Source organism: Danio aesculapii, chromosome 9 (genome assembly GCF_903798145.1).
Source record: "Danio aesculapii chromosome 9, fDanAes4.1, whole genome shotgun sequence".
In the NCBI taxonomy this organism is placed as follows: domain Eukaryota; kingdom Metazoa; phylum Chordata; class Actinopteri; order Cypriniformes; family Danionidae; genus Danio; species Danio aesculapii.
Window position 1 is genome coordinate 53846889 of NC_079443.1, and position 25000 is coordinate 53871888.

A 25000-nucleotide genomic window follows, 5' to 3' on the forward strand; every position below is an offset into this window, starting at 1 on the left:
TGCATGCTTCCAGGATCACTGCTGTTGAGAGTCCATCATTTCTGTTCATCTTCTGATTCTCTGAAACTCATCTGTCTGTCACTGTAACTGTGGTGCTGTAAATTCTGTACATCTTTCTGTAAATTCTGTACATCTTGTAAGTTTAAGCGTTCTGTGAATCACACATTTATCATCTTTTAGGACGTTCTATGACTGATTTTATATAGATTTGCAAGACAAGAACTTGCAAAAAAAGTGTTTAATTCAGGGTTCCTGCAGCCATCTAAAACAATATATAAAGAAATAAATACAATTTAAATGAGACTCATTTATTCATTCATTCATTTTCCTTCGGCTTACTCCGTTATTCATCAGGGGTCGCCACAGCAGAATGAACCGCCAACTTATCCAGCATATGTTTTGACCCAGCCGAGGCTTGAACCAGCGACCTTCTTGCTGTGAGGCAACAGTGCTGACCACTGAGCCACCATGTCACCTTAAATGAGATTAATTAATTTAAATTATTTATTATAAAAACTGTCTTGTTTATTTATTCATTCATTTATTTTGTATCTTATATATATATATAATTTTTTTTTTATTTAATTTTTTTTTATAAGAATGTGTACGTTTATAAGAATGAATGTTTTAAACCGTTATTTTTAGTTAATCGTTTAAGCCAACTAAATAATAATAATAATAATAGAATTTTATTGTAATAATGAATGTTCTGAATAATTGGTTAATGGTGCTCAGTCACTGTTTTTAGTTCAGTAATTCTCAAAAGTTAATTTTAAAAATAAATCAGCTTAACTTGCTAAAATAAACCGTTCACAAATGAATACATAATTTGTTTAAATTAATTAAATTCAAATAAAGAAAACGCATATTTCTGATTTTCCAGTAATCACACTCAGGATTGGTCAGAAGGAACCCTGATCTTTCAGTAGCTGTAGTATTGGTGGTTTGGTTTTATCTCTCTTTTCTTTTTCTCTTCTTTCTCTCATTTTCCCCTTACTGGAACAGCTCTAGAAAACGAGATCCTCCGAAATCCCAAGCCATCCCTGGTAGATCGATCTGTTCTCAATCTACACCCTGATAAACTTCTTCCTCCTGATATATACATAGACACTGAACTCCTCAGAAACACTAGAGCTAGTGCTGATGGTAATGTATCTGAAGCAGGACCGGCTCTCAGGGGCCTCAAATCTCGCTCTGTGGCCCCTGAACATGATTCTGACATGGTTATCAGTGCTTTATCCCGGATTCGAGAACTGGAGCAGGAGGCAGAGCGGCTGGAGGAGGCGTACAGGAGTCACCAGCAGAGGGCACTGTCTGCTGAAGATCACACACTGCACAGAGTCAGCCAGAACTATAGCAGACCCACAGCAGCGCAGCAGCACAGAGTAAGAGTTTATCTAGAGCATAGAGCCGGGCGATTAATAGAAAAGTAAACAAAAGCAAACTACATTACAATATTCCCTGCTTTGATGCATAAGTTATGTTTGGTGAACTGCAAAACCTTTTTTTTCAGTAATTCCACCATGTAGTCATTTAGAAAGCACTAGCATTCAATAATGTTAACTCAAGTCAGCACAGCTTGCATACAATTAGTTTGGTTTTTCAGCAAGAGTGAATGGATTTTGAGTGTAGAGCTCCATTTTGACTTGAAAATAGTATGTTTGGGTAAGACGGCTTATGGATTTGTGTTTACTGTTATGAGAATATGAGGCATAGTTTCAAGAAATGTTTAAGCCATCGAGAAAAACTTTAATGAATAATTACATTGAAATTAAAATAATTGTTCATTAATGGAAATCTAGGTAAACTGTTCAATTAATCGAGGTTTTGATCCTAGGTCACATCGCACAGTCCTACTTTTGCGAGACCTCCTATTGAGGAAGAGCATGAGGAGTTCAGTAGGACTCCTTCTCCAGCAGAGAGACTCACCTCTCCTCCAGCGAGACGTCTGTCCTCCACACCGCGGTCGGCTTCCAGGAGCAAACGCAGAGCAGATGAGGAACAGGACGGACGCTCTTTCAGTCCAGGTAACACTGCTGGGAAATCTGCTTTACTGCTGAGGATAGGGATTGATTACACAATGTTTCAAGAATCAGTTATGAGTCAAAGTGTTGTAAAGAATCAGTTCTAAGGTGTTATTAATCAAGGATCAGTTCTAAGGTGTTAACAATGGAGAATTGTTTCTGAGGTGTTAAGAATCGAGGATCAATTCTAAGGTGTTGAGAATCGAGCATCAGTTCTGAGGTGTTGAGAATCGAGGATCAGTTCTGAGGTGTTGGGAATCAAGGATCAGTTCTACGGTGTTGAGAATCGAGCATCAGTTCTACGGTGTTGAGAATCGAGGATCAGTTCTGAGGTGTTGAGAATCGAGGATCAATTCTAAGGTGTTGAGAATCGAGGATCAGTTCTGAGGTGTTGAGAATCGAGGATCAATTCTAAGGTGTTGAGAATCGAGGATCAGTTCTGAGGTGTTGAGAATCGAGGATCAGTTCTGAGGTGTTGAGAATCGAGGATCAATTCTAAGGTGTTGAGAATCGAGCATCAGTTCTGAGGTGTTGAGAATCGAGCATCAGTTCTGAGGTGTTGAGAATCGAGCATCAGTTCTGAGGTGTTAAGAATCGAGGATCAGTTCTGAGGTGTTGAGAATCGAGGATCACTTCTGAGGTGTTGAGAATCGAGGATCAGTTCTGAGGTGTTGAGAATCGAGGAATAGTTCTGAGGTGTTGAGAATCGAGGAATAGTTCTGAGGTGTTGAGAATCGAGGATCAGTTCTGAGGATTTGAGAATCGAGGATCAGTTCTGAGGTGTTGAGAATCGAGGATCAGTTCTGATGTGTTGAGAATCGAGCATCAGTTCTGAGCTGTTGAGAATCGAGGATCAGTTCTGAGGTGTTGAGAATCGAGGATCAGTTCTGAGGTGTTGAGAATCGAGGATCAGTTCTGAGGTGTTGAGAATCGAGGATCAGTTCTGAGGTGTTGAGAATCGAGGATCAGTTCTGAGGTGTTGAGAATCGAGGATCAGTTCTAGGTTGTTGAGAATCGAGGATCAGTTCTGAGGTGTTGAGAATCGAGGATCAGTTCTGAAGTGTTGAGAATCGAGGATCAGTTCTGAAGTGTTGAGAATCGAGCATCAGTTCTGAGGTGTTGAGAATCGAGGATCAGTTCTGAAGTGTTGAGAATCGAGCATCAGTTCTGAGGTGTTGAGAATCGAGGATCAGTTCTGAGGTGTTGAAAATCGAAGATCAGTTCTGAGGTGTTGAGAATCGAGGATCAGTTCTAGGATGTTGAGAATCGAGGATCAGTTCTGAGGTGTTGAGAATCGAGGATCAGTTCTGAGGTGTTGAGAATCAAGGATCAGTTCTGAGGTGTTGAGAATCGAGGATCAGTTCTGAGGTGTTGAGAATCGAGGATCAGTTCTGAGGTGTTGAGAATCGAAAATCAGTTCTGAGGTGTTGAGAATCGAGGATCAGTTCTGAGGTGTTGAGAATCGAGGATCAGTTCTGAGGTGTTGAGAATCGAAAATCAGTTCTGAGGTGTTGAGAATCGAGGATCAGTTCTGAGGTGTTGAGAATCGAGGATCAGTTCTGAGGTGTTGAGAATCGAGGATCAGTTCTGAGGTGTTGAGAATCGAGGATCAGTTCTGAGGTGTTGAGAATCGAGGATCAGTTCTGAGGTGTTGAGAATCGAGGATCAGTTCTGAGGTGTTGAGAATCGAGGATCACTTCTGAGGTGTTGAGAATCGAGGATCACTTCTGAGGTGTTGAGAATCGAGGATCACTTCTGAGGTGTTGAGAATCGAGGATCACTTCTGAGGTGTTGAGAATCGAGGATCAGTTCTGAGGTGTTGAGAATCGAAAATCAGTTCTGAGGTGTTGAGAATCGAGGATCAGTTCTGAGGTGTTGAGAATCGAGCATCAGTTCTGAGGTGTTGAGAATCGAGGATCAGTTCTGAGGTGTTGAAAATCGAAGATCAGTTCTGAGGTGTTGAGAATCGAGGATCAGTTCTGAGGTGTTGAGAATCGAGGATCAGTTCTGAGGTGTTGAGAATCGAGGATCAGTTCTGAGGTGTTGAGAATCGAGGATCAGTTCTGAGGTGTTGAGAATCGAGGATCAGTTCTGAGGTGTTGAGAATCGAGGATCAGTTCGGAGGTGTTGAGAATCGAGGATCAGTTCTGAGGTGTTGAGAATCGAGGATCAGTTCTGAGGTGTTGAGAATCGAGGATCAGTTCGGAGGTGTTGAGAATCGAGGATCAGTTTTGCAGTGTTTAGAATTAAGAATCAGATCTGAGGTGTTGAGAATCGTGTCAGTTCTTAGGTGATATATAGTTTATGTGAACAGCTGTAAAAGCATTAATTAGAATCTAAAGCTCTACAGAGAGTGTGGTTTTAAGGTGCAGTGTGTGATGGTGTGTTTTGTTGTGTGTTTTGTCTCAGAGTGTGTGAAAGGTTCCTCTAACACAGACAGACCAGCGCTGATGTTTCCAGAAAGACTGATTTCACCCATTCCTGCTGAAGAACTGAGCTCTTCCATCAGTCCGAGCAGCCCTGTCATGAAGAGCACCACACGACACGCACACAGGTGCATGCACACACACACAATCACACGACATACATACGTGCCATACACACACACATTATTAATAGTGTTTTGAAGCGTGTTGTGATTGGAACCACAGAGGTTTGTGTGTGAACTCTGCTAGTGTTATTCAGGATGATGTACTTGAGGAAAACAAATTGTATATTAATCTATTGAATTGTGTATTAATCTAGTGAAGTGTGTGTGTGTGTGGTTTTCTCAGTCCAGCCAAACTGCAGGAAATCCTCCTGTCCAGCTCCTCTCAGGAATCCTCACCGCAGCCTGAGAAAATCACACTGCATGACCTGACAGAGCCCATACAGAGTAAGAGCACACACGCTAACACACACACACACACCATGATGGCTAGTGTTTGACAGAGCAAGGGGGTCCACCGGGTCATGAAAACCTTTCTATAGGAACACAAAATGACTCTATATGATAATCCACTTTATTGTGAGTCCCCTTTAAGAACCAGTGTCCATATCTGTGCAGATCGGTGTTTGTTGTAGAACGCATTTGTCATTTAGTGATATATAGATGTAATTTCACATCTTAGCCCTGTTTTTTCCAGGAGGTAAAACAGCAGATTGTTTCCTGTGAAGGTTAGGGATAGGGTTAAGATTGGGAGGGAATATACAGACAGTACAGTAGAAATACAACATAAACCAATGTAAAGTCCCCACAATTCACAAAAACAAATCTCTCTCTGTGTGTGTGTGCATGCGTCCGTGTGTGTTCAGTGGTGTCCGCAGATCAGCAGTGTCTTCTCCAGGACTGTGAGCCGGAGCTCCAGCAGGATCCTCCAGGTGAGATCATCAGGAATCTGTCACTCAGATCTGTGCGTGCGTGCGTGCGTGCGTGCGTGCGTGCGTGCGTGTGTGTGTGTGTGTTTGGCATATATCCAGTCTGCATGCAAACGCTTTGTTGTTCCACAGTGTTGCTGATTTTTGATTTTGAGAATGTTTTGGGGAATGTAATGTAATAAAACTGCCCTGGTGTAACCTAAGGGTGCTCTCACACCTGCCTTATTTAGTTCGGTTGAATTGCACTAGAGTTTGGTTTCCCTCTTGGTGCGGTTCGTTTGGGTGGGTGTGAATGCAGCAATCGCACTCGAGTGCGCACCAAAAGCGGACCAAAAAAGCGTACAGAGACCTCCTTGAAGAGGTGGTCTCGGTACGCTTTTAAACAAACCCTGGATCGGTTCGTTTGTGGTGAGAATATCATCCAAACTAAATCAGACCCAACCGCAAAAAATACTGCGCCTTTTAGACTAATCCAGCTGCCGTAGACCGATGCGCTGTGCATTATGGGGTGTGGAGGAAAAATAGCGCTTTACCAACAGAGAGTGAGAGAGAGGAAAAAACATTACCTGATGGATCGTTGGTAATATTTCTGCAAGATGACCATGTCACAGTTTAGCTAAATGAATTCACGCCTCCTCCTGAAGTGACGTGCGATTCATTAAAACATTGTTTTCCAGCCGCAGCCGCGCTTCATTCTCGAAATCTATAGCTTGTCTAAAGTGATGTATACTAACTATATAGTAGACTATGAGCAGCGATACAATCAGCGCAGTCGTAGCTCCATGGTAAAAATCGACTTTTTGTGTCTGCAGGTTTGTTTACCTGCGGGAGTTCCATTGGCGTTTTCCTGCACGTGAATTCTGACCAATCGATAAGCAGTTTAGGAAATATATTCAATAACATCTGGCCAATGAGTGATGTGGATTTTGTCACATGACTGTATTTTGGTTATTTTCATCTGGTTAGCAGGGTGGTGTGAAAACGACCCAAAGACGGCAGAAAATGCTACAATGTATGATTTATTGCCCTCTGTCCGGACCAAATGAAGCGAACTACAGATGTGAAAGCACCCTAAATATAATGTAAACAGTGGAATAGACGATGATCAGATATTTTCAGTTTTGGGACTCTTATTTCTGATATTTACTTCAATAACAATAAATAAACATTGCTCTTTAGCATTATAGTGCAAAAGCAGCTGTTTTGTGTTTTCCAGATGTACAACTATCATCATCATCACTGCGTGAGGAAGAGCAGCAGAGAGAGATGCACACACAGCAGCAGGTGAGATCAGTATATCTTTACTACTGTTTCAGTTTCAATCAGAAATGAGTGTCATTTCATTTAATGTTATTTATATTTTGTTTAATGCATGACCCCGGACCACAAATCCAGCATGAGGAACAAACACACGAGCAGCGTGATGATGCTGAGGGTCACGTGACTTCAGCTGCCTCGCCGACTGGAGGAGCAGAAGAGGCCAATCCACTGCAGAGGTACATGCAGATGATGATGCAGGACAAACAGCAGGAACAGGTGGGTGAAGAATATCTAGTCTAATATTATTTACTGTCATCATGACAAAGAGAAAATAAATCAGTTATTAGAGATGAGTTATTAAAACTATTATGATTAGAAATGTGCTGAGCAAAAATCTGCTCTACCTTAAACAGAAATTGTACAGGAGAGCGAATAATTCTTACTTCAACTGTGTATATATATATATTTAGATAAACCTTTATTTAAATATGTCAACATAACATCATGTAGAGCTGCATGATATTGGGAAAAACAGACAATGGGGGTCTCAGTAAGGTTCATCGTCATCACAGCAGACGACCTGATGGTTTGCGCCTTCATTGTTCATCACTGTGCTCAAGAAGGAGCAGAAACTGCTTCGTTCCAGATGTCATTCAGGGATGAGTGCTGTGTATATAATATAGACAATAGTCTTTCACATTTGCACGTCACGACCATGCACACTCTATGTAGATTATAAATAAAGCCAGGACGCACATTTGTTATTATGGCGGCGTGAGAAAGCCAACATATTGTTATACTACGTAAGCGTATTATTCTTCTGTCTTCTTCTTCTGAGACTGATTTCTATATGCATCTCCCCTTAGAACGTTGATACTACAACCTCAAAACTAACACCAAACCTCCATACTGGTCTGACTCAGGTTGCTATATCTTTTCCAACTGATCCAACTTACAGTTTTACGAAAACTGACCTGGAATATTTGGAAAAGTCCCATTGACTTAACATTGGACCAATTTTTGTGACCTCATAACTTTGCGCCAGACTGTCAAACAGACTTAAGGTTGGGTTCATTTAGCTCAGACTACCAATCTGCCATTCGCTGATGACCTTTAAACTTATTAGCCACACCCTAGCAACCACTTACGGCACCTTGGCAACTGTCCCATAGATTTCCATTGTAAAAAAACTGCCATTGACTTTAAATTGGACAAACTATCAACATACTAATCCACACTAGCAATACACTAATACATACTATAAACATACTAACAAACATACTAATCATAATAGCAATATGCTAATCAATTATAAATTTATGCTAACAACATGCTAATCTATGCTAGCAACATGCTAATTCATACCAGAACCATGGTAATTTATGCTAGCAACTGCCTAGCAACCACTTAGAACACCTTAGCAACCACTCAGAACACCTTAGCAACAACGGCCTAGCAACACCTTAGTAACCACATAGAACACCCTAGCAACCACTCAGAACACCTTAGCAATGGCCTAGCAATGCCTTAGCAACGCCCTAGAACACCTTAGCACCAGTCTAGAAACATCTTAGTAACCATTCAGTACACTCTAGCAATGCCTTAGCAACTGCCTAGGAACCACTCAGAACACCATAGCAACCACTTAGCAACACCTTAGCAACCAATCAGAATACCTTAGCAACCGCCTAGCAAAGCCTTATCAACCACTTAGAGTAACCCTAGCAACATCTTAGCAACCACCTAGAACACCCTAGCAATGCCTTAGCAACCACTCAGAACATAATAGCAACCGCCTAGCAACACCTTAGCAACCACTCAAAACACCCAAGCAACCGCCTAGCAATGCCTTAGCAACCGCCTAGCAATGCCTTAGCAACCACTCAGAACACCCTAGCAACCACCTAGCAACACCTTCGCAACGACCTAGCAATCACTCAGAAAGCCTTAGCAACCACCTAGCAACACCTTCGCAACGACCTAGCAATCACTCAGAAAGCCTTAGCAACTGCCTAGCAATGCCTTAGTAACCACTCAGAACACCCTATCAACCGCCTAGCAACACCTTAGCAACCACTCGGAACACCCAAGCAACTCCTTAGCAACCACTCAGAAGACCTAGCCAGAAGCATGCCATACTAGAAACATGCTAAACTTGTATCTATTCATGCCAACTGTTTCAATCTTCTTAAAGTATTCCAGTGGTTTAATTCTGAAAGCTAGTTCAAACCTTCAGACGAGGCTTTCTCACGCCAACATAAAGTGTCTACGAACATTACTTCTAATTATCCTCTGCAATCCTCTGCTCTGATGTCTTCATTAATTCAGTGCTACAGCCGAGCACCTCAAATATAATACCTGAAAGTTAGATGAGCTCTTCTAATGTATAGAGACATGTTTGGTTTTATTTCTCTAATGTATAGAGATATATTTTCTCTAATGTATAGAGATATATTTTAGAATTGACTGAATAAAACTGTTGAAAAGCATTGACTAAGCTGAAGGAAAGGGGAAGTGAAAGTGATAAACTCTTATTAGCCATGTGTGATGAATGTTAAAGTACTACTCAATTCATCTGGACTTTATATTTTAAGGGCTTTAAATGATTTCATGGCTTAAAACAGTTTGAGTTATTGTCAGACTAGTAGAATAAAGAGTCACTAAATTACAGCAAACATTATATTATGTGGACAGATGAGAACTAACTGAGTTAGTGGCGCCATCTAGCGGCGGTGTGTGGATCTGTCCTGACATTGAAGTAAAAAGTACTGTATGAACCAAGCGGCGACCTCCCGCTCTTCCTCAGGAAGCCAATATGGAAGTAACTGAAATTGCAATTCATCAAAATTCCGCTAGTCCTGGCTCCATAATAGAGTAAATTTCAATTGAGCGCACTGTGAGAATGGCCAACTTTACAGCAGATAATAAGGTGTTTACAGCCTGGTACAAAGAACCATTTTGGTTCATATAGCTATTATTACCCTCCATGACAACTGTGAGGGGGGTGAATTTTTTTATAACTCATCCATTTCCTTTATATTAGGTTATATTAAGTTTGCATAATTAAGGGCGTGGCCACTTGAGTGACAGCTAGGTCTCGCTGGTCGCCGTCACTTCACCTCAGCTGAATCCGGCAGATTAGCCACTGATCTCGGCATATTCATCGTATTTTTGTGTTGTTTTATGTGGCTTTACACAGTCAGCTGCCTTTTGGACTTATTTCTTACAATTATCAGATGATATGGGATGCTGTGTGCACTTAATTGTGCTCACAAACCATTCACGTGGTCTCCGTTTCCCATGTGAGTAAAGTTATATACTTATACACCATCTCTATAAATGTGTGTGTTTTATTTAAGATCATTTATCATTAATATTTTTCTTTAGACCCGTAAAGCACTCCAGAATGTGACAGATTGATTAGCTGTAAGCTCTAGAACAGTCATCTGAAGCGTTATCATACAGTGTTATGCTGGAGTTCATCAATAGTCCTGCATTTACTAACACACACTATATCTGAAGTGTTTGGAAGTATTTCGCGTTTACCTCCTGTAGAAAAACGTCATAAGAACAATGTTTAGTGGCTCAGTGTATTACTACAGTGTTTTTAAAAGTCTAAACACTTTATTGATATAGTGTACAGCCAAGCACATGTGGTCAGAACACAAACGAGTCGCAGGTAATAAAGTATCAAGCGTTTCTCCCAAAGTAAAGTCTGTCTGCCAGGTCTAAGCAAAGTGCCAGCAGGTGTCTGTAGCTCCGCTCACTCTCCGCCTCTTTGCCCTTGTTTGGTATCCCGCCGTGGGTGCGATGATGCTCGAACAAAATGGTGACGGTTGGCCGCGCCTACTTGTAGCTTCTTTTGCGCTCTTCAGAAACCTATGGGTGACGTCACGGATACTACATCCATATATTTTACACTCTATGGTATGAACCCATTCAATATTACTGTAGGTGTCTATTAAACTGATTAAAAAACTAAAGAAATGAAACTTAAATTGTGTGGCCAATAACAAATATTAATATTTCTATATATTTCACTATATATTTTCTGTATATATTATATAATAATAATGTTTATTTTATAAGTCATTATTATTTGTGGGTCGTGATATGAATATCATTTTACAAGATGACTCTGTTTATATTGACTGGAATGATTTTGAGTTTTAGCACCTGCATAAAATATACAAAATAAATTAAATTAAACCACAGATCATTTCCAAATGAATCATTTGAGTCAGTGAATCAATCTCAAAGACAAACTCAAACGTAAATATCATATAGTATCACACACATCTGCTGGCTGATTAACAGTGATGTGTTTGATAAGAATGATGTGGATGTTTATATGATCTAATATAGTTCAGTAACATCACACAAGGCGGTTCATCCCGCTGTGGCGAGCCCAGATTAATAAAGGGACTAAGCTGAAAAGTGAATCAATGAATATCACACAATCATTCATTCATTTTCTTTTCAGCTTAGTCCCTTCATTAAACTGGGCTCGCCACTGTGGAATGAACCGCCAACTTATCAAGCATATGTTTTACGCATGCCCTTCCAGCTGCAACCCATCACTGGGAAACACACAATGAGGAGTTCAGTTTTCCTGAATATCAGCCCAAACGTGATTATAAATTTTATACAAACACGTTCATATTGAGTGAGTTAAACACAATATTGTCTATATTTTATCAATACAAAGAACATCTGTGCATCAGATTCCATCCTGAATGAATCATTTGAGTCAGTGATTCATTGAATCAATCTTAAAGACAAACTCAAAAAAAAATCTCCAACATAATTATAATTTATTGTCAGTATCACACACTTCTGCTGGCTCGTTAATAATGATGTTGGTATAATATAGTTCAGTAATATCACACAAGCAGGAGTTCAGTTTTCCTGAATATCAGCACAAACGTGGTTGGTTTTCTACAAGTTCATATTGAATGTTATATTTGACACAGTATTGTGTGTATTTTTATCATGCAGTTTTTATCAATGGAAATGGTTCATATAAAGCCAGAGAAGAACATATGTGCATCAGATTCCATCCTGAGTGAATCTATTTCTAAATGAATCATTTGAGTCAGTGATTCAGTGAATCAATCTTAAAGACAGACACACAAAACACATCCCAAATCAAAATATAATTTCTTGTCAGTATCACACGCTTCTGCTGGCTGATTAATAATAATAATAATAATAATAATAATAATGATAATAATGTTTCATAATGATGTTTATATGATATAATATAGTAGTTCAGTAATATCACACAAGCAGGAGTTCAGTTTTCCTGAATATCAGCTCAAACGTGATTCTAGATTTTATACAAACAAGTTCATATTGAGTGAGTTAAACACAATAATGTCTATATTTTATCAATGAAAATGGTTCACATGAAGCCAGAGAAGAACATATGTGCATAAGATTCCATCCTGAGTGAATCTATTTCTAAATGAATCATTTGAGTCAGTGATTCAGTGAATCAATCTTAAAGACAGACACACAAAACGCATCCCAAATCAAAATATAATTTCTTGTCAGTATCACACGCTTCTGCTGGCTGATTAATAATAATAATAATAATAATAATAATAATAATAATAATAATGATAATAATGTTTCATAATGATGTTTATATGATATAATATAGTTCAGTAATATCACTCAAGCAGGAGTTCAGTTTTCCTGAATATCAGCACAAACGTGGTTCTAGATTTTACACGTTCACATCCAGTGAGTTTATTTAACAGACAATAGTGTGTATATTTTCTGTTATATCAGTGTAAATCATTCATCAGATCATCTGATAAAGCCATTCCATCCTGAGTGAATCTATTTCTAAATGAATCATTTGAATCAATGATTCAGTGAATCAATTGTGAAAACAGACACACACACACCAAAAAATCCTAAATGTAAATGGGATTTGTTGGCAGCGTCACACACACACATGTGCTGGCTCATTAATAATAATAATAATAATGATGTTGATGATCTTTCAGAGTCCAAATAAAGAGTCATCAGGGAGTCACGAGGAGAATCTCCAGTCTGAGAATCACGAGCACAGGTGATGAATCCTTCATGAGTGTCAAAGATGCTTCATTAATATGCAGTTATTAAATAACAGTTCATTATTGATCTGTGTTGCAGCGTCGGCGTGATTTCACACGATGAAGCAGACGAGGATTTCTGGTGAATCATTTATAAATGATAATGCTGTTTCTGATGCATGTCTGAGCTCCTCAGTAATATTGTAATAATATCAGGCAGTCTGATGGTGTAAGAGAAAACAGTCGGACACAGGAGGACTTTTATTTTGTTTTATTTTTGTATAAAATACCAGAGCTTGTTTCATTCAATTCCTCTGTTTTGGGCAGTTTTTAATACTCACAATCCACCATAATCAGCGACTTCCAGGATTTCTATGATTATTAAAGTCACTGGTGGACATGACCAGCGTTTATTAAAGCATTAAAATGAACACATCATACATCAAATCCTTCTGGGAGATTACAGAAAAAGCTCAAATACAGCTTACAAAGGAGAATCCTGCATTATATAGCAGTGTTTATTCCATTTCTAAAGGAATCTGCTGTAGTTAATAAAACTAATAGTCGACTATTGGTTAAAAAGACAATATTATACACCGTGTATAAACGGGAATTACAGGAGCAGTAATAAACGCATTACTACAATTCTACAGAGACAGGAAAAACAAGAGCAGATAATAATGTTAAAGTCTGCCTACAGAGAGTCAGGACAGACCAGTTTCCCCAGTCTGCTGTCCAGCCAATCGATAATCTACACTCCTGGTCAAAAGTTTGGGGTCAGGAGGATGTTTAAATGCTTCTGCTGCTGCATTTATTTATCAGAAATACAGTGCATAATGTACAGTTCAGTTGTGAGATGTTATTGCACTGTAAAAGAACTGTCAGAAGTAGTTTCTCCTTTAATTTAATCATTTATTCCAGTGATTTCTATAGATGAATTTCATTACTGCAGTCTTCAGAGTCACATGATCCTTCAGAAATCACTCCAATATTAATTATTATTATTATTAATGGCAATATTGACTGGAGTAATCATTTCATTTGAAACTACACACAATAAGAAAGCAGTTATTTAACATTTTAATGAATATTTAACTATTTATTTCTTATGTTTAATAAATAATTGATGAACAATAACAATAACAGAAAAAAACTGACCCCAAACTTTTGACCAGTAGTATGTGTGTGTGTATATATATATATATATATATATATATATATTTTTTTTTTTTTTTTTTTTTTTTTTAAAAACGCAAAGGAGAACTTAAAGAGAGTTGTCAGTATTTACAGTTGCACATTTTGTGAATTTGCTGAACACTCCTGATGAACTGCTCAGGTTTTATTTGTTGTTGTTGTTGTTTTTTTGTTTTGTTTTTTGGAAGAAACAGGGAAAAAAGCATCCAGGAAAACAAAAATGTCATCTTAAATTTTCAGATAATTATTAGGTTTTTTTTCCTCCCCCACAAAAAAAAAAAAATATTTATATATATATATATATAGATATAGATACATACACACACACACACACACACACACACACATATATATATATATATATATATATATATATATATATATATATATATATTTTTTTTTTATATAATTTTATTTTATTTTATTTTTTCCTTAAGAGGTAAAAAAACAATCGTTTTGATCTTAATTTTTAAGATTTGTTTTTCAGGGGGGGGGGGGGGGGGGGGGATTTCTTTCCCAAAATTTTGTTTGTTTTTTTCCTCAAGAGGTAAAAACGTGTCATAATTTAGAATTTTCTGGGGGGGTTTCTCTCTAAAATAATAGTTTTAGACACACAAAGCTTTTGAAAAGAATCCAAAAATTGAGTCAATTGAGAAAAAAAATGAAACTTTTAAAAGGAAAAACAAAAACTGCAGGAAAAAAATAAGTTAAGATTGGTTTGTTGTTTGTTTTTGTGAGAAAAAGAAACCAAACAGTTTTTAAACTAATTATTTCCCTCAGCTTTTATTAGTTTCAGAGCTTCTGTTGATTTCAGGTCACTCTGATGAAACTCTTACATCTGAAAAAACAAATCTGTAAACTGAGGAACGTCCAGAGATGCGCATCTGCGGTGTCTCTAATACACACACACACACACTACAAAACCAAATCTCAAATCTTTAATACAAAAAATATACTGAAGTATTTAGACCAGCAGTGTCAGGTTTGCCACACAACTGCATTACACTGGAGCTAATCGAGCTTAAAATGACAGAAAAAAAGTTTGTACCTAATGCAGAACAGAAGAGAAAGTATGGCGTTTTCTTCATTGCTGGACAGTAAATCAATGCTGAAGGTTTGCTGACTGTGAGGTAGTGAAGCATTGTGTTTCTGCAGTGTGAACAGTGTGTATGTGCACAGAAAACACACACACACATCTCTGCACCACAAATGTGCTGCTGTTTCTAAAGAAGCATGCATTGAATTCTAAAAGGTTTGCAGAAAATTGCAATAAAAGTATAGATTCGTTTGCTCAATTAAACATTAAATCAGACAGCATGATGTTCTGCAGCAGATATTAATATTGCACAGCACAGATGATAATAACAGCAGCAGATCAACACCAACCCTCACTTTTGGATGTTTTGAACTCGTTTGCATGCTAATAATGCAGGTGCACATGTTTATTATCATGCAAATCTGAAAATATGAATTGATCTGTATGGAGGCTTTTTCATTGCAAATGTCAGATGTTAAACGTTTCCTTCACAATTCTACATTTAGATCACACTTATGAAGTAATGAAGATCTGACTAAACTCAGAATTAAGAAGAGGAAAAAAAGGGTTCTGCATTTCTGTTGTGTTGTTGATGTACTTTATCACAATTCTGACTTTACTTCTGCACTTCTGACTTTATATCTTGAGTTTTTAGGCTGTAAATTTACAGTCGCAAAAACAAAACAAAAAAAGTCCATTTCTGAGCAAATAAAGTCTAATAGTAGCTTCATAACCTGAAACTGGAGGATTAAAAACTCAGTTCTGAGGAAAAACTCTTACATTTGGTTTTGCAAGAAAGAAGGGGAGAAATCGGTCTTCTCTTGCAGTGAAACTTTTGTTATAATTACATGCTACATGTGCAAGTTTATAAATTAATGAAAAATCAAAAGGTCAAAATGGAGGAAATTCAGAACAGAAAAGACAGTGGCAATTTAAAGAGAGAAAAGTTTAGCTTATAAAAATACAAACGTCAACTACTGAGGAAAAACCTGGAAATCAGTGAAGAAGAAGAGCATTTCATCTGGATTCCTCACTTCAGACTATTTCTCAAAGTGTTTTGGAGACTAATTCCTGCACTTATTCACTAGTTTTTAAATGTACAGAAGACCAGTTACTAAAAAATCAAGATGTAAAACTGCAAAGGAGAGAAAGTCAGGATTGTGAGAATGGTTTTCATTTATTGATTTGTTTGTATTGCATAACTGTGACCCTGAAAACCAGTCATAATGCCCAATTCACATGTCATTGCTTCCTACTCACTTTGAATAGGTTACGCGTCAGCCAATCAGATCGCTTTATGCAAATACCCCAGATCAGACAGTAGACGATTGCAGACTGATTTCATTGGCTGACGCTGCTATGATGAACGCAACAGCCCCAACATTAGACACGCCGTACATCAAGCGTTGACGCTGAAGCCTCATGTGAATCAGGCGCACGTGTCAATTTTAGGAAATATTGCCTGTTTGGGCAATATCTGATCGAGATATAACAATCAGAAAATCTGGAATCAGAGTGTTCACATGAGAAGAAATACACAAATAAAAACAATGTCTTCATCAAACTGAAAAAAAGCTGTTTCTTCTTGTGTTTCCAGTCCAAATATCTACAAACTCTTAAATCAGGAAGCATTTTATAGACAAGCAATAAAAAAAAGTACCTGGATGAGAGACCATATGGGGAGGTAGTGTTAGTGAGGCCAGCAGGGGGCTCAACCTGCGGTCTAAGTGGGTCCTAACACTCCAGTATATTAATGTGGACTCTATACTGCTCACTGAGATGTTAAACCAAGGTCCTGACTGTCTGTGGAGAGTAGGGCTTTAATCCTGGCATCCTGGCCAAATTTACCCACTGACCTCTGCCCATCATTGCCTCACGTAACTCTAACCGTACATTCACACCGGAAGCAGAAAGAGCATCAAAGTAGCCGGAAGTCATTCATTTTCAATGAGAGCCGGCGGCGTTAAGCGGCGAGGAGCAGTGTGGTGCATCTCCACTGGTGTGGGCATCAAGGAGAGTTGAAATCATGTTAACTTTATGGTAATGAGCTATGACGCAGTTCAGCGGCAAGCAATCAGAATGAAGAAGTCCACCGCTTGAGGAGTTCAGAGAACACACACCTGTGAACTTTGGTTCTGAACACAGTTGTTCCCAGGGAATTGATTATTGCGGTCGCAGGATTTCCAATTAATTACAATGTTTTCTTACAGGAACATGCATTAAATAAGTTACTGATGTGCAATAATGTTATATATACAGTATTTATCTTTAAAAAAGCCGGAATCTCACGCGACAGTACAAAACAGTATGGCTGCTTCAGGATATTTCAGACACATGGACACATTGGATAATTAAGTGGAGCAAAGCCACACCACATGACACTTGATCTTCCTTTATTAAATGAATTTGAGAAGAAGTGCGCAACATTTTCACGCTAGAAAGCATGCTTTATGCAGGAATGTCACTGATATGCTGCAACAGCTCCTTTAAATACGAGATCAGTGTAGCGAATTCTGATGCTCTCGCCGCCGGAGCTGAAGGCAGACAGCTTCCAACCTGTGACGCTCTCACCGCTTTCAGTGTGAACGCAGTAACCCATATCATAATTGGCTTCATCACTCCTCTCCACCAATCAGCTGGTGTGTGGGGTGGTGCAATATGCCTGCTGTCATCCATGTAGATGCTGCACACTGGTGGTGGAAGAGGAGATTAACACCCCCCCAATGTGTAAAGAGCTTTGAGTGTCCAGAAAAGCGCTACAGACATGCAAGGAATTATGATTAACTAATCTGACCATGGGGAAAGAGAAATAATCTTGTTTTCACTTTGAGATAACATTATTCTGCTTCTCCCATTGGCTGGTTATTTAGCTTGTTTTAAGTAAACTTCATTTTGACTCTATTTCTGAAAACAAGACTATATTTTGTCCAGAAAAGGCTTCTTGATTTAAGAATTTTGAGATATTTTAGACTGCAAACAAGACAGAAACTCTGAGTAAATCTTTTTCTTTTGCAGTGGGAACATCGTCTTCACGTAATATCCTAATGATTTCTGGCATGAAATAAAAATGCAGGATTTCAACCCACACCAATATCATTTTAGCCAATCCCCCCCTCCAAAATACACCCGTGCCACTGCTTTAGTGCTTCAGATTCACATCATCTGCAGCAGACATGTGCATTTGGAGGATTTTAATACGCAGGGTTTTATTTCAGGTCAGTGTGTGTGTGTGTGTGTGTGTGTGTGTGTGTGACAGGACGACAGAAAGAGAGTGAGAAAGATGTTTTGTTTTCAGAAATAAAGTGAGTTTTTCCTTAAAACAAGCAAAAGAATCATGTTTTCGCATGTTTTCGACAATTATTGGCAGATTATTTAGCTTGTTTTCAGTAAAAACCCACCTAATGTTAACATATTATTTCTAAAAACACAACAATATTATTGACTTGTCTAGAAAATGCTTCTTGATTTCAGAATTGTTGGATATTTGGACTAAAAACGAGACCAAAAACTCTAATTGTTTTGCGGTGGTACATCATCTTTACTCAATATCCCGATGGTTTTTGGTATAAAATACAAACGCCTGATTTCAAGCCGCACCAGAATTATTTTAGTTTTAGCCAATTCCCAAAAAACCCCCCCATGCATCTGCTTTAGTGCTCCACACCATCACCCCCAGTTTCCTCCTCAACAAGCATGTGCATTTGAATGACTTTAATATGCATGATCAGGTCAGGAATGAACACAGTCTGCTCTGCTCGGAGTGTGTGAAATAGTGCAACGTTTGAAACTCAAGGGCCAATAGAAAGAGAGCGAGAGAGAGAGAGAGCAGCGCTGTGTGTGTGTGTGTGTGTTAGTGTGTTAGTTAGCTGTGTTTAGTGGCGCTGCTGATCCTCCTCACGAGTACGAGTGCAGACAGTCTTTGGAGCGGGACTGGATGTCCTGCAGCTCGCGCTCCTCCTTCAGTTTGATGTCCTGATACGAGTGTAAGTGACTGGCGTCCTTTAGATAAGCCCAGTTTGCGGAAAGGATCATTAGGAAATGGATCTGCAAGAGACGCCCGGCAGCAGGTTAACAACGCAGAGCACGGCTACACATTAACACACACACACACACATACATACATACAGCTGAAGCCAGAATTATTAGCCCTCCTGATTATTTTTCCCCCAATTTCTGTTTAATGGAGAGAAGATTTCAACACATTTCTAATCATCATAGTTTTAATAACTCATCTCTAATAACTGATTTATTTTCTCTTTGTCATGATGACAGTAAATAATATTAGACTAGATATTCTTCAAGACTCTTCTATACAGCTTAAAGTGACATTTAAAGGCTTCACTAGGTTAATTAGCAGGGTTTCTACAGGTTTCAAGTCAAATTTGCAACCCAGGCTCATTCTGAAAACATAGTCCCGTGGACGTTTCTGGAGGCCGTGAATTACGTAGCTAGTTGTACGTATGGTTGTATTTCGTTTTTTAATCGAACGCTACGGGGCGGTATGACACCGTTCCTTTTCACGCTTACCGGCTGACCGTTTATATGGGGGGCTTTCCCGCCGCAACCAGTTTGTCCAGTTAGCTCGTCATGTACGTCGGCGGACTTGAGATGCAGAGAGGAGCTGACCACGATGACGACGACAACTGGGTTTGAGTCCGGGGAAGAGCGATTCCAGAAATCAGGTAAGACAAAAACAGAATCCAAAATATAAAGTGAACGAGTGAACAACAGGGTGAGAATGTGGTAAAATCCGAAAACGTGGTAAAAATCAGACGAGGGCTTTTCTTTTTCTGGACTGCTTTTGTAAATTGTTGGTTGGGTTTAGGAAAGTAAGCGGGTGGGCGGGTCAATCTGTAGAATTGGTTGGGTTTAGGGACGGAGGAGGGTGGTCGCCCAGCCAATCATACAGACAGTCGTTCGACAGCGGCCTCTGGTGGGTTTACATGAGAACAGCGCACTCGCGAGAGACATTCGAGATATGAAAAAGCGCACAGAGCGGCCTCTCGCGGATTCGCAAAAACACCTACCCTCCCAGGACGTATTTCACGGTCTCCAGAAACGCCCATGGGACTACGTTCTCAGAATGAGCCTGGGTTGCAAATTCAAGACCTTTTTAAGACCATTGTGAAAGACATTTCAGACATACACGAGGCTAAACGCTAAAGAACCTTTCCATTGGCCTAGTTAAAACATAATAAACTGTTAAATAAAGGGTTATTGCAGTAAGGAAGATAATGAAACCATATTGATAAATACAGTTAATGTTAGTGATTGCACAGGTGTTGGCCCAATTGGGTAGCTTTACACGGACAGAGGAAAATTAAGACCTGTTCAAAATGATTTAAGAGCTACAACCCAATATTTCAGCGAATTTAAGACTTTTTAAGGCCTAAAATTTTGTTAAAAAACCTTAAGATTTTTTAAGACCCCACGGACACCCTGACATACTGATACCGGTGTTACGATTTAACCGGTGTCCCTTTCCAGATGTAAACTATTCACGTTTGCAGATCGGCAGATTCGTCACTTTTCCTCAGCAACACAACATGCCCATACCGAATCAAGATTCTTATTGGTGTCAGTGTGACATTATTGATTTTAATATTTGTATAGCAGAGCTGTATATAATCGAAACTAATCTATAAAAATGATTATAATTGACATGTCATCAACGGGATTCAAACTTGTGTAGTCAAAAGCTTCAGCATGCGCATCAATCGACCTAACTGAGCTATTCAGAACCACATCTGAAAGGGTCTGTTTCGATATCTTCATCAGTCAACATATGTTCTGCTGTGGTTGTGGACTCGTGTTAATTGTTTACATGTCCTCGGGTTAATATGTTTCTACAAACTCTGACGCTGATATTTTCTCAGAATAGATCTGAATGACACAACCATGTTTTATCGCAGTTGGTCAAATCAAGTTTTTATAGTTGTAGACTCACGTTAACTTCTGCCTTTGGACTCGTCTTAATTGTTAATATCCAAAACAATCATTGCTTAAGGGGGCTAATAATAATGACCTTAAATGGCTTTAAAACAATTAAAAACTGCTTTTATTCTAGCCGAAATAAAACAAATAAGACTTTCTCCAGAAGAAAAAATATTAGAGGAAATACTGTGAAAATTTCCTGAATCTGTTCAACATCGTTTGGGAAATATTGGAAAAAGAAACTCACACGAGGGCGAATAATTCTGACTTCAACTGTAGATATACACACACAAACACACACACACACACTACCAGTCACATGTTTAGAGTCAGTAAGATGTGTTAATGTTTTAAAAGAAGGCAATTCTGCTCTTTAAGATGCATTTATTTGATTAATAATACAAATTAATTCATTCATTCAGCTTCCTTTGGCTTAGTCTCTTATTCATCAGAGTTCCACTTATTCTTCAGGAATGAACCACCAACTATTCCAGCATGTTTTACGCAGTGGATGCCTTTCCAGCTGCAACCCAGTACTGGGAAACACCCACACACACTCATACACTACGGTCAATTTAGTTCATCAGTTCCCCTATAGCGCATGTGTTTGGACTGTGGGGGAAACCGGAGCACCCGGAGGAAACCCACACCAATACCGGGAGAACATGCAAACTCCACATAGAAACGCCAACTGATCCAGCTGGGGCTCGAACCAGTGACTTTCTTGCTGTGAGGGCACAGTGCTAACCACTGAGCTGCTCCAATTACAATTAGAGATTTAAAGATTAATTTTCATCAACATTTAAAGCTTCATTTACTTTTACTCTGGAGCAATTTATTATGATGAAAGAAAGTGAATACGGTGAGACTTTAGAGTAATGCTCCATTAGTTTGTATATTTACTCATATTAACTGCGTATGAATAATCTTGTGAAGCATCTATAATCATAATTTCTGATCATAATTTTGAATCAGTTCATCATTGAGCATTATTAAAATCCACCATTGTGCTTGTTAACATTAGTTAATGCATTATACGTTAACATGACCTAATGTTATTTAACTGAACATTAACAAACGTGAATAAACACCATAATAAACGTATTTATAATAGTTCGTCCATGTTAGAAACTAATTTAACTAATGGAGCATTATTTTAAAGTGTTATCGTAAATTAATCATTTAAAAGAACGATTGCAAATAAGAGTTATTATATTGAACTTTGCTTTTGTTTTTCAATGAAAGAATCCTAAAAGTAAAATCAGGGAGGCTATGAAGAGTCAGCACTAATAATAGTATAAATCATTAGACATTTTGCACCAATAACAGCTGATCATAATACATCAGCAAATCCTCATATTACACTGATTTCTGAAGCATCATGAAGACTGGAGTAACCATGATGAAAATTCAGCTCTAAATCACAGGAATACATATCATTTGAGACTATATTCAATAAGAAAACAGCTGTGTGAATTATTTTTGAACAATAAATGCAGCCTTGATGAGCAGAACTGCCTTTAAAACATTAACAGATCTCACTGTTTTCAACTTTTGACTGGTAGTTTATAAATACTTGTATATATGGTTTACAAGGACTCTACATAGGTATATTTTATACTTATAAAAACACATATTATTTCCTTAACGTACTTTTAAAAACTCGTCAAGAAGGATTTTTACGCATATATTAAATTATGAGGACACAAAACATGTCCTCATAAACCAGCTGAATATAGTACAACCAAGTCATACAGTACCTATGTATTTAAGTCCTCATAAACCAATAGACGTATATACATGTATGTATGTTTATATATACACATGTATATATATATATATATATATATATATATATATATATATATATATATATATATATATATATATATATTCACACACACACATACAATTTACAAGGACTCTGCATAAGCGTAATGTATTTTATGTTACAAAATTCACATTATATCCTTAAATGACATTTCAAAAACTTATGTATGATTTTTAAGCATTTTGAATTATAAGGACACAAGCGTGTCCTCATAAACCAGCTGAATAGAGTACAACTAAGTCATACCTATGCCTTTATGTCCTCATAAATCATATAAACATGTATACACACACATATATACACATACGCATACACATATGCTCATGTAAAGGAACAATTCACACTTGCATGAAAACACATGTTGTTTCAAACCTGTATGCTTCTGTATTTGACAGGGTGTTACGTTTATGTTGTACAAGCTTTTATTAGCATTTTATTATAATTAATATACATTTTTATTATTATTATTGTTTTGTTTATTTATTTTATTATTTTGTTTGGTTTTAAATGTAATATTACAATTATTATTAAATGAGAATTTATTTAATATTTAAACATTATTTTAATATTACAAGCAGTATTTAATGTTCATCAATCTATTTCAATTTAAGTAAATTATTAGACGATATTTAAGTTTATTATATTTAGCATCAAATATTTATTATATATTAACATTGATCATTTATATTGCAGATTATTTTGGGGGTGGATTTTAGTTATTAAATATGTGATATTAAAACATGAATGAAACATTTATTCAGAATGTAGACCATATTTATTATATATTTACAGATATTAATTTATTTATTAAATACAAATATTGTTTAATTTATTGTTAGTTTATGGAGAATATTTTGCATTGAGCAATTTTCTTTAACATAATCTTTTTGTGTTTTAAAACTATTACACATTGTATAATTATGGTATTATAATATTGATAAATATTATAAAGGAGCTATTATATTTAATAATTACATCAATACATTCAGTATTTCAAGGATATACAAAAATATATTTCACATAATGCACAAGATTTTTATTATTATTCTTTATTATTAATTATTTTGATCTAGCTTTTGCAACCAAAGAAGTAAAAGGCATCATAACTTTCAGTAGATTGTGTGCCGTAAATCACTGCAAACAAAAAATAAATACACTATTTGCATTTAAACATTGTATAAAGTTATATAAGTCTCATATTTATTTATTTTTTGTGTAATTTTCACATTTATAATTATTTATTTTATTGAATTTCTCACATAAACACGTCACGTCTTTGAGTGTTTTACAGCAAAGCCATACGTGTGTGTGAAACAACGTGAGATGAGTGTTATTTATTCCTTCAGCACAAACACACACACACATCTGCAGACAGACGGAGATTCATTATCAGACATGTTTAATGAGCATTAATGAACAGAAGAACAGCTCGGGGTGTGAAGAGGAAGAGCTGAAGCAAAGCTGGTTAATAAGTGAAATAAAACACAAACAAAACTGCGCAACACTGAGCACACACACACACACACACACACACACACACACTGCATCTGGGCTGAAAATACACTTATACTGAGAGTCTGCTGAATGCTGGATTCTGATTGGCTGATGAGCACTCTAAGGTGTTTGGTTATTGTCAGATAAACACACAGCTAAAGTAGTTCCGGCAGGTTTTGAGTGCTTTACAGCTCCATATCACTCCGCTGAATGATTAGAGTTATTCACAGCTACAGCAGTCAGAAATCACATCAGAACACAACAGGAGGAGATGTGGAGGACACTAGTGCTACACACAGGAGACGCTTGAGGAGGACACACACCTGACTAATAAACCCCCAAATACAACATCTCAACAGTGGATTTATGTAGTGTATTAATATAGTGCATTTATTATGTATGGCTATACACCCAAAGCGCTACAATAGTATCTGGATGCAACCTTGACGATGCAAGCTGAGATTACATCTCTCATAAATGCAATGTCAGACACAATGCACTCAATTGAGCTAGTGACGGGTAGGCTTAGGGGTGGGCCCATTCAAAAGCATTGCATGCAGCTCAGATTGCATCTGCACCGAAGCGCTTCACAATCACTCCACAGAGCATTTAGCTCTGATCGTCGTAGTAGTAGCACAATAATGACAGGTTATTACAGGTTTGTACTTGTATTTCAATATTATAAATGAGATCTATATGTTTATTTGTGGATTGAAGAATTCTCAGTAGCATTAATATGTTGTTGATAAACCCTAGGCTTACTGAGGTGTGTTTTCAGTCACCTTTGATGAAATACTGGCTTTTC

The 25000-nt window shown here is 37.7% G+C and overlaps 2 protein-coding genes across 5 annotated transcripts in view; one reads left to right on the forward strand and one right to left on the reverse strand.

The window, feature by feature from the left end:
* ofd1 (OFD1 centriole and centriolar satellite protein) overlaps nt 1–13015 on the forward strand; it is a 34952-nt gene extending 21937 nt beyond the window's left edge. Inside the window, exons 15-23 of one of the 3 annotated variants that reach the window (XM_056465989.1) lie at nt 1006–1385; nt 1838–2027; nt 4434–4578; nt 4799–4899; nt 5319–5384; nt 6598–6665; nt 6777–6917; nt 12659–12723; nt 12807–13015. In XM_056465989.1, the coding sequence (XP_056321964.1) occupies nt 1006–1385; nt 1838–2027; nt 4434–4578; nt 4799–4899; nt 5319–5384; nt 6598–6665; nt 6777–6917; nt 12659–12723; nt 12807–12852 (1202 nt within the window). In that variant the 3' untranslated portion in view covers nt 12853–13015. The remainder of the gene's footprint in view (nt 1–1005; nt 1386–1837; nt 2028–4433; nt 4579–4798; nt 4900–5318; nt 5385–6597; nt 6666–6776; nt 6918–12658; nt 12724–12806) is intronic. The other 2 variants (XM_056465990.1, XM_056465991.1) reach the window with 2 other exon arrangements.
* Nucleotides 13016–14406: 1391 nt separating this feature from the next.
* The window catches only part of gpm6bb (glycoprotein M6Bb), a 91676-nt gene continuing 81082 nt past the window's right edge, over nt 14407–25000 (reverse strand). For both annotated transcript variants that reach the window (XM_056465993.1, XM_056465992.1), the window contains exon 7: nt 14407–18980. In XM_056465993.1, the coding sequence (XP_056321968.1) occupies nt 18831–18980 (150 nt within the window). In that variant the 3' untranslated portion in view covers nt 14407–18830. The remainder of the gene's footprint in view (nt 18981–25000) is intronic.